The sequence below is a fragment of the Monomorium pharaonis genome, chromosome 3, assembly GCF_013373865.1.
Source record: "Monomorium pharaonis isolate MP-MQ-018 chromosome 3, ASM1337386v2, whole genome shotgun sequence".
Taxonomy (NCBI): Eukaryota; Metazoa; Arthropoda; class Insecta; order Hymenoptera; family Formicidae; genus Monomorium; species Monomorium pharaonis.
Window position 1 is genome coordinate 19,437,189 of NC_050469.1, and position 17,857 is coordinate 19,455,045.

At 40.3% G+C, this 17,857-nt stretch overlaps 2 protein-coding genes across 5 annotated transcripts in view; both read right to left on the reverse strand.

Annotated features, from left to right (window-relative positions):
• Positions 1 to 17,857, reverse strand: part of LOC105829631 (protein yippee-like 1) — a 27,302-nt gene continuing 9,445 nt past the window's right edge. The window contains exons 2-7 of one of the 4 annotated variants that reach the window (XM_036283699.1): positions 10,130 to 10,132; positions 9,037 to 9,347; positions 3,757 to 4,120; positions 2,945 to 2,988; positions 2,264 to 2,372; positions 1 to 2,184 (exon numbers count right to left, since the gene is read on the reverse strand). In XM_036283699.1, the coding sequence (XP_036139592.1) occupies positions 2,095 to 2,184; positions 2,264 to 2,372; positions 2,945 to 2,988; positions 3,757 to 3,858 (345 nt within the window). In that variant the 5' untranslated portion in view covers positions 3,859 to 4,120; positions 9,037 to 9,347; positions 10,130 to 10,132 and the 3' untranslated portion in view covers positions 1 to 2,094. Of the gene's footprint in view, positions 2,185 to 2,263; positions 2,373 to 2,944; positions 2,989 to 3,756; positions 4,121 to 9,036; positions 9,403 to 10,128; positions 10,133 to 17,857 lie in introns of those variants that run through there. The other 3 variants (XM_036283698.1, XM_036283697.1, XM_036283696.1) reach the window with 3 other exon arrangements.
• On the reverse strand, positions 12,158 to 17,445 carry LOC105828247 (zinc finger protein 813). The gene is made up of 3 exons (XM_012666491.3): positions 15,048 to 17,445; positions 14,235 to 14,394; positions 12,158 to 14,026 (listed from the first exon to the last, which is right to left on the reverse strand). Exons 1-3 carry the CDS (start codon positions 16,439 to 16,441, stop codon positions 13,391 to 13,393), a joined length of 2,190 nt encoding a protein of 729 aa, XP_012521945.1. The 5' UTR covers positions 16,442 to 17,445; the 3' UTR covers positions 12,158 to 13,390.

Here is a 17,857-nt window from a genome sequence, read left to right on the forward strand (position 1 = left end):
TTTGTGTATTTTTTTTTTCGTTTTATTAAGAACACGTTTTACAAAGCAAAATCTTGTGATGGTGGAAGTTGGTGGAGGCTGAAGACTACAGAGTTAGTGTATTGATAGGTACATTTTAACAAGGTTCGGAAAAGGTGAGTGCGGGTATCGGCACATTAATATAAAAAGTACTCTTTGAGTGACAGCGTGAATATTAGGCCGACACAATCATTCATTCGTTCATTCATTCATTTATTTATTCGTTCAATCGGTCAATTAGTCAGTCAGTCAATCTGTCGAACAGATAGATAGTCAAACATTTTTCTACATACGTTGCACAAATATACTGCACTTTCATATGTATGCACTTGAAAGCTAAAGTATGATTTGTCTATACATAAATTTCTAATGGAAAACAGTGCAAACGATGATTACTGATATTATACAAAATACTTTATACAATATAAATAGATTATCGCTTGATGCAATAAACATAATAAAGCTATCTTCCTGTTAATATAACAATACGCACATAAGATAGAAACGAGTTTTTAAAACGTCAATTAATATCACGAGTTAGTCAACGCAGTCGTTTAATGTTATTAAACAATAATTTATACAAATCATCAGTTCAATTGTTAAGTATCACGCACAGACGCAACTTTATTTGATTTCTTAATAAGTGCACTAGCCATAAATTTTGTTTAACTTTTGTTTCGATAATTGTAACAAGAAGATAGCAACGGAAGAGCTCGTCAAGGAATAAAGCACAAATGATACATTCGTATATAGCCATCCTCTATACTGATATCCCAAAGGAAAATTTCTCACGCCAAGACTACATAGTATGAAAAACGCACCAACATATAAGCAGCGATAACTTTATTATGGATATTCGATTATAAATTTGTGTAATCGAAAGTTTGATGATAAAGTTCACTCCTCAATGAAATTATTTTTTTATACGATAGCGACTGTTATTACTAACATTCGTAAATATAGTTGGATCTTATAAAATATTCATGAACGAGATCGAGATATTCAAGAAAACAATCACCCTTTTTCGTATTGCGTGCATAGGAAGGCGCAGTTTCAAGATTCCACAACAAAAACTTCAATCACACCTTCAGCCGATGAAAACGTTAACGTATTATAACGTGATACTACTGTAATAACAGTGGCAACTGGCAGATAAACAGACAGTTTGGTAGGCATGATGAACGTAAAACCAAACATGTAGACGTGACACTTAACCAGACTTTTTCATTTATATTCTCCTTTTCCTCACACACACACACACACACACACGCGCGCGCACATATGCACACATTTATGCAAATTCTCTCTTTCTCTCTTTTGCTCTTCTTGCTTCCATTACTCTTATTCATTCCTATTTTCTATATCCACAAAGTCCTATAATAATATAATATAGGCTTTAGTACTCTATAATATATGCTAAACTAGAACTATACTACTACGCCATCTAAATACGACGTAGCATTCTTAATTAATATTAGGAATATCGGCAGTGAAATTCCAATGACAGACGCGGCAGGCAGGCAATCAGTCCGGCAAAGTCTGTGGCACTTGCGCTGTTCCGGTGCGTAAAACAGATAAAACTGATTGTCGGGGTGCCCCGCACATTTAATTTTTAACATTCAGTGTCGACACACGACTGCACGCAATGTCTACAAAGATAATGAATCAAAATTAGAGAGGGGGGGCACCCCACTGCTCGTACCGAGCAATCTCGCTTTTTTATTTCCACCATGGCACCTTCATCGTCACGTTCCACCATTACTCGACATCGTCATCTTACTCTACTTTTTTCTTCCATTGAAAAATAATTTCTTTACTATACTTGGTGATGTGTCCACCGACGAATATAGATCGCCGCGATACCTTTGCTTGCTCGATTTGATCAGAAGCAAACCGATGTGTTTGAATTGTCCGAAACGAAGATTACTAAGATTATAAATCACAAATGAAATCACAGACTTTCGTTGGTGGTTCGAATAGAGAGGGGCCGTACATTGCAATTAGAACAACGTTGTAGGCATTATCAGGAAAAATTTGATGAGAGGCATGGGGAACTCTTCTATTCCCCTCTGCTTTTCATTCCCATCCATTCTCCTTGATCATGTGGGCAAGTTCAATTATAAATTTTCCTTCCTTGTATTTCTGACTTGATTCAAACGCATGTTCCTAAAAAAAAATCATTAAGCAATTAATAATGTTAATGCTTCTTTCATTTAAGACTAATTTAAGTTAACGGATAACTAACATATTTCCACCCTAAAGTGGTTTTGCAGCACTCGCAATAGATATCAGCGACAGCGTGCAGCCCAGTTAACAGAACTCGCTCCTCCGCGGGACCGCAACCTACGTTCACCCTACGTAACGTAATTATCATTTTTTTTTTAATTTCTGTCATATGTGTTCTGTATTATATGTATACGTATTGATCAATGTTGACATAAAACATACAAAGAATATCGCAATTACAACTATTACAACTATTTAAATATTTACAAGGGATATTTACTTCAATTTCATGTTAAACAAAACTGAAATATTGTGAACTTAAATAAATATATATAGTTTTTAAATTAAATTCAAAGATTTAAGTGACTTATACAAAGGATTTATACATTAAACTTGTAGATCAGAACATAGAAAACCCTTTTTTTTATTTATCTTTATAGTAATATTTCCCTACACGATCCTTATAGAATCATTGAAATAAAATTTTATATATAAAAATGTTAAACATAAAAACCAAAAACAATATTGGATCAAATATTTTAAGGGAAAAAAGTAATTTGATAAAAAATTGTATTAATAACTATAAAGAATAAAAATATAGTTCTAGGACATTCTGTATGTATATATATGTGTGTTATAAAGATAGCCAATGCCAAAGATCTCAAAGCTGTTCTATTTTCAACATATTAATTATACTTACACAGAATTGAAGAGATAGGCACGACCTTGACTGCCCTGGAAGGACTGAAAATGCGAAACAGACAAAATTAATATTACTGGTATATAAACGATAAAACGAGATAGAGTTGCGCCTATTATTAATTGTTATGAAACTATTTATACGATTCTGATTGAAGCGTGAATTTTTGGCTGCAATTTCGTATCTCTAGATTATAATAGATTTGTCGAGAGATTAGCCGGAATTCTCTCTCTCTCTCTCTCTCTCTCTCTCTCTCTCTCTCTCTCTCTCTCTCTCTCTCTCTCTCTCCCTCTCTCTCTCTCTCCCTCCCTCTCTCTTTCTCCCTCCTTCCCTCGTTCCCTCCCTCCCTCCCTCCCTCTGACAACATGTAAATGATAATAAATAATCAGATTCGAATATCTCTGCGGTCATATTCCGACTGGAACTGATCATAAAAAATTTTCCGATCATTTTGCATACCACCCGATTGTTCATAAATTGATTTAAAAAAACATTTTAAATTAAAAGAAATAATTTTATAATAATTTCTCTAGCTTCCGTTCACTGTATAGTGGATGTTAGAAGTAAAAAAAAATCATACGAGTCTCTTCTCGTACTAAATATCAAAGTATAAATTGTTTTTTTTTTTCTTATCAAAGAAACAGTTTTTTTATTTATACATTCAGTTATTCGTCGATATCTGAATTTGTTAAGTATAGATCAGCTTCTTAGACAAATTTCTTCGATTCGTCATACTCGCGAGGAGGGAAATGTTGAAATGTTGAAGATTGCAAGAGATTTGGCCGTAGAAATCAATCAAGAAGCTGGCTTACCTTAGAAATGAGTTCGTCGTGATTGGCGAGATGAGCACGGCAGTGAATGCACGAGTAAGTGCGGTGACAGGAAGGTAGGTACGCTTGAAAAGTTTTCACCATGATGGCGTATCCAAGCGAGCGAGAACACACTTCGCCCTTACTTGCTATCCTCCTATCCTCTTGCCAGGTGTGTAAGGATACAGATCTCTTTCTTCGCCAAGAGATTTTACGGGGTTTCTTTTTTTATTTGTTTACCTAGTGGACACGTGTGACTGAATTTCTCCGAAACGCGGGGTGGTGGTGCGATAGTAGCCCCGTTCACCGCCGCTTCGTGCTCCGATCAGCTGTTGAGCTGGTTCAGACAGCGCCGGTTCGGGGACACCTGAACAACAACAATAACAAAAAAATATAACGTCGATTTTCATTTCGTATCGATTCTCTCGCTACGAGTTATTAGAAAAATCCGTCTTGCAACGGGATCACGCGAGACAATTATTTCCATCATTTTTCTTCCGCGTACAAAGGCCAGCTGAGCTATCCGTAAACGAGAGAAAACGAATTCCTTGAGCATTATAATAAGAAAATTTTAGATGTAAATATATCTTCGAATGCGAGGGATCATGAATAGATTCAATAAAACGTTATTCGTAGCGCAAGGCAAGTAGCTTTTTACAGCAACACGATTTGACATTGGCTCGAGAAACACTGTTACTTATAGTATAGCACGCTGCACTTTTCAACGCGTTCCGTGCCGACAGCATATCGATCGCACCTTTGTGAATCACGTGATTAATATTTATTAATGTCTGCTAGTAAATTGCATTAACAGTGACGTTTTAATTGGAACAGTCAGAAGTAAAGCAAAAAAAAATCAATATATTGCGAATGAAACATTTTGTTTGGAAAATTCTTCATTTTGCGATCGATAAGTAGGCAATTAAATTTTTTTTTGTAAAAGAAAAAAAAACGACTGGTAATGAGGAGGAGAAGGCGCGCACGACGGCAGTCGCGGTAATGACGTTGAAATGACGAAGGCAACGTAGCTTTCAAAGGCAATTGCATCGATGTACTCTCCATATCGACTGATATGTGCCGCCACGTGCTAGCGCGCGTTCAAACAAAGAGACAAGGACGTTATTATGAATCGTTAAAGAAGACAGAGGCTTTCGCTTCTATGCGGGAGTAGACGGGTAGATGCGCACTCTCCGCTTACCCTTCTTTATTTTAGAACGGATGCCGGTAAATGCTAATATCAAAGGTTTTCACGAGATGCTCGCTGATTGGACGATGACCCCGCGGAGATTCGATCCTTCCTGGCATCGGGACTGCCGCAAATGCATTTCGCAGAGACACCCTTTGTTAATGTACCTTCTCTTCGCGCGGCTCGCTTGCGATGCTCGCGAGTGGAAGTGACAATTTTTTTTTTTTGTAAGCGGTAATCCAACTCCATTTGGGCGGAAGTGTCGGAGTCGAGTATCGGAATTTGCTCCGATTCGTGAGTACATACATAAGTATATTGAATTTGATTCTATTCTTATTGGCGACTGGCTCAGCAAATTATATAGAGAAGGAGAACGTATGGGAGAACGTACGGGTTTCCTAACGGATGTCCGAGAACAAAGGGAGACGGGACTTTCGAGTCAATACACTAGTCAAGGTCATTGCTACTTATTGTAGACGCAACGGCGTCTCTTTTTTACTCTCGTCGCGCAAGTGCGCGCGACGACGAGCTCGGCTCAACTTGCCGCCAGACTCGGCCGAGGCTCGTTCGGCGTCGATTTAAAAATCCATAAATTATTATTACTTTGCAAACTATTCTTTCATTCTTTTACAACTTTTTATCGAATGTCTCGAGTTTTATTGGACACTGTATGTATGTAATAATTTCTACAATTAATAAAATTAAACATAAAAGCTCAAATAAAAGATTTAAACATGTTGATCTGTTTAAATAGTTGGAAAAAAAGAGCAGTCAGTTTGAATCTTTCGAACAGTTCGAACAGTAAAGAAGATAAAATTGAAAATAAAAGAGCAGCTTTTGACAAAATTTGAACAACTTGGGTTCACACAAATCGTGAGAGGCTGCGTTATACAGGGAACAGGAAACAGAGGATAAAGGAACAGTTTGAATACGTTGAATGAGAAAAACATGTGAAACATTACTAATAATTTCCTGAGGTAAGTTTAAACATTTCAAACGCATCGAGTTTAATTTGAAAGGTTCAAACGATTTAACGTTTTAATCTAGAGATCCGAACTGTCCCCAAATTATTCGATCACCTGACGTTTCCACAAGCTCTAATAAAAATTGACATCGGCGCTAATGCCACGAATTATTTGGTTAAAAAGCTTTGAGATAAAAGCGGTTCCTAACGAACGAGCCTTAGGTGGATCGAGAGGAGAAGTGAGCGAGGGGTTGACGACCCAAGGCCGAAATAGGGGGCTTTGCCCCTAAGTTATTTATAAACTATCTTCTGTACAGGAGAATTTACCCCCTCAGCTCGCATTAGCTATATTACAAACGAGAATCGAATGGGCGAGAGAGTGTGAAAGAGAAAGAGAGAGAGAGAGAGAGAGAGAGAGAGAGAAAGAAAGAGAGAGAGAGAGAGAGAGCCAGAGCCATTGCCCTCGTCGCAAACGTTGTCGCAACGCACTGATTACGACGCAGCAGGGATAAGGCGCGGGAGAAGATGGCTGCGGCGAGCACGAAAAATTCTCCAAAGGGATCAAATTATCCATTTCGATCCAAACCGCATAGTATCGAAGTATATCTGAAGAATGATAAAAGTGGTAAGCATCCGAGGGAGGGATCCAGTAATTTCGCAAAAATTCCTAACCTACATGGTAACGCTCGAACAAGATTTATAATAAAATAATTTCAAGAGGAATAAAGTGACGACGAGGGGGAAAAGCATGGCGTCGCGACATAAAGAGAGGAGGAAGTCGCCCCCCCTCCCTCTCCTCCTCCCTCGCCCAGTCGAAAAATCCGTTTCAGAACAGTGAGACTGCAAACGCGGATGCAGCCTAATGACGACGAGATCGCAACTCGCGACTGTCGAACCCAAGCGTATTATCCCGTAAATATTGTTCGAGATTTAGTCAATCGCGAGGAGGAAGGAACGGAATTGCAGAAATTGAATTGCGTTTGGTCAGAGAAAAGGATAACGTGCAACAGGGAAGCGAGGAAGGTAGCAAGCGAGCGAGCGAGCGAGCGGAGCACGCGCGCGACGATTCCGTCGCGCGCAGTCAGCTGATAGTCCAGTCAGCTGTAAATGTACACAAAACCGTTGTCCAACAGGTTCACGCGCCGCGGCGCGACGCCACGTTCGATCGAGTCGCGTAGCGTCGCGTCGCGCTCGAGGCGCCCGCACCCCGCACCCCGCACACGCAAGGACATCTCGTCTCCGGTCTCTCCCGTTCCTCCTTCAATGCGAGCCGATCGAACGATGAGAGGCAGAACCTTTTAAGTACCCTCTGAACACGTATCGTCGACCTTTTCGAATTCTCGACATACTTACGCACCATTCACTCGCGCACAATTGCACGTCGTTCGACGGAAAAAAAAAAAAAAAAAAAACACGCATTTTCACTATACGATTTGAATAAATAATAAAAATCAGGCATACAAGACCGATAAAGAACATTGTACCGCGGTTATTTAAATCTATCAAGGTTTAATTAATACCGTCTGTTATTTATCTTCGTTTTTCCAATTATGCAGACAGATCCATTCTTCGCCTCAGTCAAATAGTTTAGGACGTATGAACGATTTGAAAACGGACTAATTGCGAAAAGTTGTAATGGAAATGGTTGCGACGCGCGCGTCGCGGCAATTTGAGTATCCGAGCGAAACGTATTAAAAAAGAAGGAAAGGGGGAGGAGAAAGGAGGGGGGGAGGGAGGGGGGAGAAGGCGGCTCTGGTCAAAGATAATCGTCCCGATGTTTTTACGACGCGGCGCGACGCGTCGCGTCGAATCAGCTGTGAATGTATACAAAACAAGCCGATGCGCATTATCTGGTGACAGTACGTATATTCATGTTGGTTTTATCGTAATCGCATGGATGTGTGCGTGCGCGAACACGCGATCTGTTACGCGCGGAAGAGGAATAAACAGGTTCGAGGTAAACAGGCCAACGCCGCGACGAATACAAATCGATGTCTAGACAGGTCCATTTTGCGTGCGATCAGACATTTGTGTCTTGAAGTCTCGATCGAAGAGGGCCCAAATAGATATAAACTACTGGTAAAGGATCGAAACGTTCCGCCGTTTCTCGCTTTAAACCTGACCGGCCGCGCCGATGAATCTCGAGTGTACACCTGCGCCTACTCCGGCTCTGTTCGTCCTGAAATATCGTAGACTTTTCTTAAGAGCGGGTTAATTCCTTTCTCTCGTTTAGATGCTAAAAGTAAGCTCGCGATTTCGCGAGTCGAGCGCGCGAATCGGAGCGGCCCGGCCCATTGATAACGGCGGAAGAAGAATCGTGGATCGTTAATCCGACTCGCGAGTGAGAGAGAGAGAGAGAGAGAGAGAGAGAGAGAGAGAGAGAGAGAGAGAGAGAGAGAGAGAGAGAGAGAGAGAGAGGAGGGGGGAGGGGGGGAGAAAGAGCCAGAGCCAAACAAAGCGAGACGAAACTACGCGATACGAGAGACGGGACGCAAGGTGAAATGAAATGAGATGAGATGAGATGAGATGAGATGAGACGAAACGAGACGAGACGAGACGAGACGAGACGAGGTGAGGCAAGGCAAGGCGAAACGAGGCGAGGGGGTGAGGCGGAGCGAGGCACGACGAATGAGGCAGCTGACAGGCCCCATCAGCTGAGAACGTACACAAACCCGATGCTTTATCCGCGAGCATCGTCGTGGACGTTCAACGCTTGGCGATTCTCTCTCTTTCTTTCTGTCGACAAGAAAGGTGTACCCTTCTCGTCGAATCCGACCGAGGCTCGAAAATAATAATGCGTAGTTGGAGAGACGGACAAGTATGGAGTACGTAACTATGGTTCCGAGTTACGGTTCGCAACCGTCAGGACGAACACCAGACGGTGACCGACTTAGCGCGGAAAAAACTCGTGTCCTGCGATCGCGACGTCGCGATCGTCGCGCGATCAGCCTGCGTCGTCGTCGGAGTTGGTCGGAGCGTTGCGTCGCATCGTGGAGCGGAGCGTTTGTCGCGTTGCCTGTTGGACAATGGGATTTGGTGCCAGGAGCGCGCGAAACCGCGGTGGGCTCGACGTCGAGGTAAACAAAGATGTGTGTACGAGAGTAAACGTCGTGAGGACGAGTTTTTGACGTACCTCCATATGCATCCGTGACCGCTGCAGCGGAGCGCGACGGTGACGACGGTGACGACGGTGACGGCAGCGGCGGCGGCGGCGACGACGACGATGACGACGACGACGACGACGACGACGACGCAACGGCGGGCTTTCCCTCTCGGGCTTTTTCTCTCTGCCTCGCGACTCGTAACACAGAGCACGAATCACGGATCACGGCTGTTTCGTCTGTGTGCTGTGCCACGAGCGACCACGGCGACGACGGCGGTCCGTTTTGATCATCACTAACGCGAAACGCGCACGTCCAGCGAACGCCGTACCGCTCTGATCGACTTGGCGTCGTTCGATTTATTTCGGTTCGTCCGCAGGCGGAATCGCGCATACGATGACCCGCGCGCACGCGCCCGACGCCCGACGTCGTCCGCGCTCTCTCTCTCTCTCTCTCTCTTTGTCTCACGCCTACCGATTACGGACATCACCGGGAGAGCGCGCGACCTGCTACGCCGCCGCCGATTCCAAATGTCGCCCTCGTCATCGATACCCGCATCCTCCCTCCTCCCCGTAAATCCCATAACCGCATGGTAGAATCCCATAAATGTCCCATATTCCCATTCCCGATCGTCCAATGATATCCATCGTCGCCCGCGAGCGGTCAACTTGCCTTACCCCCCCCCCCCCCCTTTTTTTTACGTAAAATTTATCATTTTCATTCCACCAACCTTTTCATTTTCACAAAAAAGTGCCATTGAGATAGTCGTTGCTTTACAAAGAGTGTAAGGATCTACAATAGGTGTAGTAATTTTAAGCCTTATATCTAAGCCATAAGAAATTGACCAATTATAATCGAATATGAGAAGAATAATCGAATATAATTGGTTAATTCCTTATGGCATAAGGCTTACTACACTATTGTAGATCCGGGCTAAAGACTCATAGGAGATACCGTATCGGTAGTGGGAGGGGTACGATTTACTGGGGACGGATGTAGTCGAGCAGCCATCTTAAGTACCCACTTTTGTGACATGCGCATCGACATGTTTTCTACAGTGTGCTTTCATGTGTGTATGCGTGCGTATGATGTGTGCATGCATGCGTGAGCGGCAACTTTGAGCACCCACTTTTATATATGTATAGGACATCCGTCGCCATCGCTGAAACCAAATGCTGTCTCCTATGATTCTTTTTACTCTTTTATGTTCTAGTCATTGAAATAATTGCATCGTTGCTTCGCATATAGCATATGATGTTAATTATATTTGGATATAGAAAAAATTTACGGAATTTGCTGATTTTTAACAAAGATAATTAAGAAAAAGACACGATCGAGCTTTTTTGAATAAATTGAGACCAACTTGTAATACATTTTTCTCATTTAACTTGTATGACGACATATTAGGTTTGTTTTTTATTCCTGCACTGCTGCACACTAGTGCAATAAGTTAGAACGAGAAAAAATATATTTGTCTTATTCTAACTTATTGCACCAGTACAGCAGTGCAGGAATAAAAAACAGACCTATTTTTGTTTAAGTGCCTAGAATTTCGACGTTAATATCGTTAGTTTAAAATGTAAGGCACTTAAATTTTCGTCGAACGTGTCTTTAGCGCTTCAATATCCAATATCCAATATTCAATATCCAATAATAATCAAAGCTAACATTTCATTTTATTACTGAAACGCTAGGTGACATTATAGCGTGAATATATAAATGGCGTTGAGTACGAACAATTATGTCGTACAACTCGCGCATAAATTTTATGATAATGATTTATAAACTCGACAATTTATTAAATAGATATTATTTTCCTCCAGAAGATATCGAGATATTCGACAAATTGTGTGCTCTGCAAAATTACATACGTTCCACTTCCAATATAATTAATTTACTGATTGAAATTCTAAATTTGCAATTCTGCTTTCATTGTTATCGCGATGTCTTCTTCTTATTTAAATCCGATAGTATAGTTCAAGTATTTTAACGAAACTGGTTAATTAAAAGTATATAATTATATGGTGGAAGTACATACACGACTTTTTAAAAGAAAAGGATATTTCGCGACAATTTTTGTAATTTCGAAAATTAGCCTTGTTACTTCTTAATGCTTGCATCTAATGATAATCTTAGACAGATATAAAATATCGGAAGATCAAAATAAATATGAAAAAATATTATATTAATGAAAAGGTTGTACAATTTAAATCTTTTGTCTCTTATATAATATTTTATACAATAAAAATAAAATATATGTACGAACTTTTTTATCAATCTGATATAACTTTAAACATTATACAGTAAAAGAATCAATAGTTTTCAAAACATTTCACACTTTATTCTGATATATTTTAATATAAAATATTTAATATTTTGAAAACTATTAATTTTTTCAATAAATATACTTTTATATAATGTAATTAAAGAAATTATTATGTAATAAAAATCATATAATTCTATTTTAAAAAATGGCAACGATCCTCATATAACTTTAATTCTTTGCAGCATATTCACATACTACTCGTATGTTTTTCTCTACTGTTTTTTACAATTTTTATATTTTTTCAATAATTCAAAAAGACTTTAATCACATTTATTTTCCTAGTATATCAATTATATAACAATCATTAATGTAGTTTTAGTTTACTAAAAAATATATTTAAAAACCGAGTAAAGAAAGGTGACATATAGATATATCACTAACATCACTATGCCGCAAAAAGTTAATAAGACCGATTTTCTTTCAAAAATTGATTTTATCATTATATGTCTTTCTTCGCAGACCATACAACTTTTGTGTATATAACATTTTTTTCTCAAATACCTTGATCTCGAGATATTTTGTGAGTATTATTATATAATTTATATAATATGTACTTACTCTTTTACAAAACGATGCAGTGTCCGCAGTACACTCGAGCATTATATCATTTAATAAATTTCTAAACAAAAAAGAAAGAGACGAGTCAATTTGAAAAAAAACTTTGAAACACAAAATATTAATTAATATCAATTATTTTTGTTTGAGACAGAAAGAGGCAGAAAAACTAATGCATAGTTAAATTTGCATTTTAAATTTCTTGATATATATGCAGATATCGGTACGGTAGCGTTCTACGATATTTTAGAGAAAAGAAAGATAAATACGTATTAAAACTATGTAGGAAACCTTTATTCGTATTTCTTCCGATTTTCTAGCTATACTATTAGTTAATATACTCTTGCTGACAAAAATTAAATTTGTTTGTTTCACTAGAAGAGCCCGCTATGCAATCTCATATGTAACTGCTGCACGCGACGCGCACCTTGTTATCACGGAGAAAATATTTTAAAGAAGAAAAATAATTAAGCACGTGAAAGGGCTTCTTGGAATTTTAAACGCGAAGTGTGCACGTATAGGAAGATTAATACATGTACATAGAATACATGTATCAATCTTGTAACTTGTTGTAATTTTACCGATATAAAACATATATGCATTAATTTTCACGTATAACGTTTCAAGTTCATATGTGGCGTCCATACATCGCGTTAATTCCTCACGAAAACATTTACATCCATTTATTGATATTTGGATCTTATAAAACCGGGATTCTTACGTATTTCTAAAATTTCATGAGCGATTCGCTCGTATCATTTAACGTAAAAATATAAATTGCGCGGGACTAAAATGCTATCTTGTATAGATCTAAGCTTTAAAAATGCTTCATAAATGCGCAATGTCTGCCACCCTCTTTCTCTTCGCCAAAACCGTTTACAAAATCTCCCCCTTCTTTCTGTTACTGTTTCTTACCGTTGACACATTGATTATCTCCTTTCAATTACCATCGCACAAATACATTGAAAAGGATAACAACAAAGCAGCGATACACGGCGAACTTATTTTTTTTTATATCTCGATTTATTCAATATGTGTTTTCTTATAAAGTGATGTCCTACTAAATAAAAGTAAATGAAAAAATCACCAAACGTAATAATTAATATGTTCATTAAAATTCTTCTTCTCGTTAAGGCAACTAAGTTTAGTCTCATTTTACATGTCTAAAGTATATATATATATATATTTATATATATTTATATTTATATATTTATATATATTTTTATATTTGTATATTTATAAAGTATATGTAAAACACTAATATATGGTTATTTTTATTTTCTTGTTACAAGCCTTATATTAATTAGAATATAATGTATATATGTATATTCTTTGTATATTCCTATTCTTGTAATAAAATTGATTATTATTTTTGAATCTAGAGATAATAAATATAGATCTAACGTATATTGTTAGTACAAGTGCGTGCAGAGGGTGGCAGCAGGGTGCGCATTTGGGAGTGCTATGGTTTCAAGGACTCTCCAGTCCCTCATCTTTATACCGTCTCACATGGTGACGTTCAATTGTATTGCTTTAGCGTCCACGGAACATGCTTGCTGTTGCTGTGTCTGTTGTTGTTGTTGCTGCTGTTGTTGTTGCTGCTGCTGCTGCTGTTGTTGTTGCACCTGTTGTTGCACTTGTTGCTGTACCTGCTGCTGTATTGCCTGTAATTGAATTGTTTTCGTGTCGACAGTACACGGCTGTTGTTGTTGCTGTGGCTGTTGTTGTTGTTGTTGCTGCACTTGTTGCTGCACTTGCTGTTGTTGCTGTTGAACTTGCTGCTGCTGTTGCGCTTGCTGCTGTTGCTGTTGCTGCGCTTGCTGAGCCGCAGCTTGGGCAGCTTGTCTCTGTTGTTGTCTAAGTATACTTGGTGGCGGATCCATATGCTGACGTTGATGTAGTAACAAATGATTTTTCTGGAAGAAAGCTTTGCCGCATTTGTCACATACGTGTGATCGTATGTGACAACTACCATCTGTGTGACGTCGTTGATGCTGCGACAAGCCGTGTTTTTGTGCGAAACCGCGGCCACAATCAGGACAAATGTGTGGCTTAGGTTTTGGACCTGAACCTACCGGTGGCGATGTTTGCGTCGCGCCATGCATATGGCTAACACCAGGCGTTCCTATTGGTCCGTTCATCTAAAAATATATTATTTATAATTTATAAATCTAATTTTTCTTAAATACATGTATATTAATATATATAAATATATGTATATTGCACCACTTTAATTTTCAAATATTTTCAACGTTAAAAACAAAAGTTTGCTACCTCCAAATTTCAATTAGGTATATTTAGATATCTTGTAGTATTGAATTGTAATGAAAATTGGCACATAATCATTACCTGATGTGTCCCTGGGGTGTTTGGAGTAAGGAAATGTGCTGGAGTTTGCTGAAAAGCGGCTGCTAATCCACAAAGGTCTGTTACAAGTGTTCGATCACCAGTATGTAACCTTTGATGCAAATTTAGTGCTTCTCGATTTGGAAAGTCTAGCCCACATTCTCTGAAATAATAATTATTTGTTAAGAAAAAGTGTTTAATATTTTACTTTAAAAAAAAAATTAAACTTTTTAATTTACATCAGTTAATATATATTACGGATCATATATTTTTTCTCATTCCAAGTTATCAGAATATTAAGAGTTAGATTCATCTGTTTCATTTGTTAAAAACATAAAAATTTACAAAAATATTTATAAATATTTGATAATTGTAAACAGTATTGACGATTACACATTAAAATATATTGGTTTTCTTTAATGTATTTTAAATTAGAATTTTCTTAAACACACAGAAGAATAAATAAAAATTTGATTCAATCTATTACAATGTTATACTGTACATTATAAGTGTTAGTTCACTAATCAATTCAATTTTGTGACATTAGACAATATATTTTGAATGTGTGTGTACATATACAGTAATTTTTGCCATTATATCTCATATATTAGATACATCTCAGAACATATCCAATTATTGAAAATATCACTTAAACGCAGATTTTAAACAAGTTTAATAATAATAATAATTATTATTATTATATAACATGCCCTTAATGACAAAGTTGCATCTAGATATGTTATATCAAGAATGAAGAAATCTCAAAATAATGATAGGCTGACAAATCAACGTTACAACTACATAATATAATCTTACCTGCACGTAAGGGACTTTTCATCAGAATTTGCGTTATTATTGTGGATCTTAGAATGAGCGACCAGATCTGCTTTCCGAGGGAATGCTTCTCCGCAAACGGTACAGGCGAAAGGCGTTTCACCTGTATGTAAACGCATATGAGCTAAAAGTGTTCTCTTCTGCAAAAATTCCTTTCCACAAACGGAACACGCGTGTGGAACTCTGCCATGTAGTCGACCGTGATTAACTAGCTCAAACTTCCTCTGAAAAGTAGCACCGCAATCGTGGCAAACGAATGGATGTAGACTGCCATGGAAGCGTGAATGCATCGTAAGATGATCCTTTTGGGAAAACGACTCTCCGCACTCTTCGCAAACGTAAGGTCTCTCTCCCGAATGGAATTTACTGTGCGTGACCAAGTGACGTTTCAGAGGAAAGGCTCTCCCACATTCTTGACAGACGAACGGCCGTTCCCGCGTGTGGACGCGGGTATGCGTTACAAGATGATGTTTCAAGGTAAAAGATTTTTTACATTCGCGACATTGGTACGGTCTTTCGGCGCTATGTAGTAGCAAGTGCGTGTGAAGACAATGTTTGTGCGCAAAACTCTTGCCGCAGTGAATGCAAATGTGTGGTCGTTCTCCAGTGTGTACTCTGGCATGTGTCGTAAGATGATGCTTGAGGAGGAAGGATTTTCCGCATTCGGAACAAGAGTAAGGTCGTTCCTTCGGCACCCGGACCTGGCTTCCCATATCCTGTTGCTGCTTGACCTTGGTCTCGATTTGCGTCGCGTTGACATGGGTCAAAACGTGGCCGAAATGGGCGGCGTTGTCCGTCTGGCTGGTCGCAACGTTATTAGCTGCGGCGTTGGCTTGATTCGACGCGGCGGCGGCTCTCTTCATCAAGATCTCATTGCACTCTTCCGCCGTAAGCTGCAATGGTCCGATTGGTGTCATGAAGTGCTTGCTCATGGCGTGCTTGTCGGCTGTTGTAAAAACTAAGGTATTTGAGAATAGGGAAGGTGGGGGCGTAGGATGTGCCGCGTCACAGTTACATCCCCCTTTGTCACACGTTAATGAAAATACATCGTGATGCTTTTTAGTACGAACGTGAGTGCCGTGAGTGGTTTGATTATGCGCTCCGCCTCCCGTATGGCCATGATGCGTAGTAGGTGTTTGCTGACAACTTTCGTTCATCGCAAACATCGGACGTCGATGAGTGGTAGCGGCAACCTTGGCCGGCTTGATGTCGACCTGGATCTTCTGGCTGGATCCTTGATCCTGGTTATTGTTGACGGCGTAACTGATGTTGGTGGCGAGCTCGCTCTGTGCGTTCTCCCGGGTTTCTGTCCCTGGCCCACCGAAGGACCAAGCATACCCGAATCCTGCACCAGCATTCCCAGGAGTGGTACACATATTCGTCAGGCTTCCGACAGATGGATTGGTCTGGCTGGACGCGGACGCGGCAGCGGCGGCGGCAGCGGTGGCGGCACTCGTGCGTTCCTCCGAGTCCGTCAATGCATCTTCCGCGCCAGCCCTCTCCACTATAACAAACTGATCCGTGGGAAATATTTTGAGAGGTTCTAAATAAACGTACCCGTCACGCTCCAGTATCTCGGCCTTCGGGATAAGAGACGGGTGTCATATCTGGGTTCACCGAGAGCGGCGACAGGACTCGGGTTGTTACACGCGCACTAGTCCACCTCCCCCCCCGCCGGCTAGTCCCGGCTACATGCGGAGCGGGGCAAAGTGGTTAATCTGACAAAACAATAATGTTCCGCCCGCGCCGGAACAGCGAAAGCGTGGTACACGGTCAGCACACGGTCGGTGTGCGCTCCCGAGGTCCCGAGAACGATCTCGGGACGTGTCGGGAGACGGGACTGTACCACGCGCGCGAGCCGCTTATACACGAGTACCGGAAATATCGGAAGCGCGGACACGTTCGGACTGTTCGGACTGCGAGAGGCGCCCCGCTCCGCTCCGCAAGCTGCGCTTTCCTTTTCTTCTCCCTTTCGAAACACCGATCCGCCGATCTCGCTCGGCCGCGTATCTTTCGTATCGTTGCCGCGCCGCACTCTACACCAATAGAAAAATCCACATCGCCAGACTCTCTTCTATGTATTGGGGACCATAAGTGAGATTTCCTCGTTTCGGTCTTTTGAAGCCCCGAACGCGCGGCGTCCACCACGGTTGTCTTGAAAGACAACCTCCACCTTCCTCCCGCTTCACGGGCGCTCCCACACTCTCACTCCGGCTCCGCGCACTTTTTCCGCCTTTCCCGCTCACGGGACTACCTTTTCACTTGGACGTACGCACGGCCGACGGTCATTAATTTTACATAATTGCATATTTTATTGTCCATACAAACTAGCCTCACATATCGGCCATTTTATTTGTAAACTACCAAAAAACAATGTTGCCAATGTACGCGCGATTTTGGAGGGAGCGGAGATAGCGTCACCGAGCGCTTCCGTGATGGCAGCACTTTTCCTTGTTTGCCGACGCCACGGCTACGGCGCGCGCACACACACATGCACACCATTTTTTTTCCGCCATTTTCGAATACATTTTATATATTTTTTTATGCTACCACTGTAAAATTTCTTCCACATTCAAATATCTTTCACGCGTTCAAATATTATCTACCAAGTCCGGATACTATTGATATTATGGTATTTTCAAACATTTTGCTATTATTAACATCTTTTTATCATGGAAATAGTTGAGACAATGCCTCTTCCCAGCGAGAAATGATAATGAATTCGACATCAATTCGACGTCGAATCGAAACCGAAATGATGATGTAATATTTCTTACTGGGTTCTTTACTCT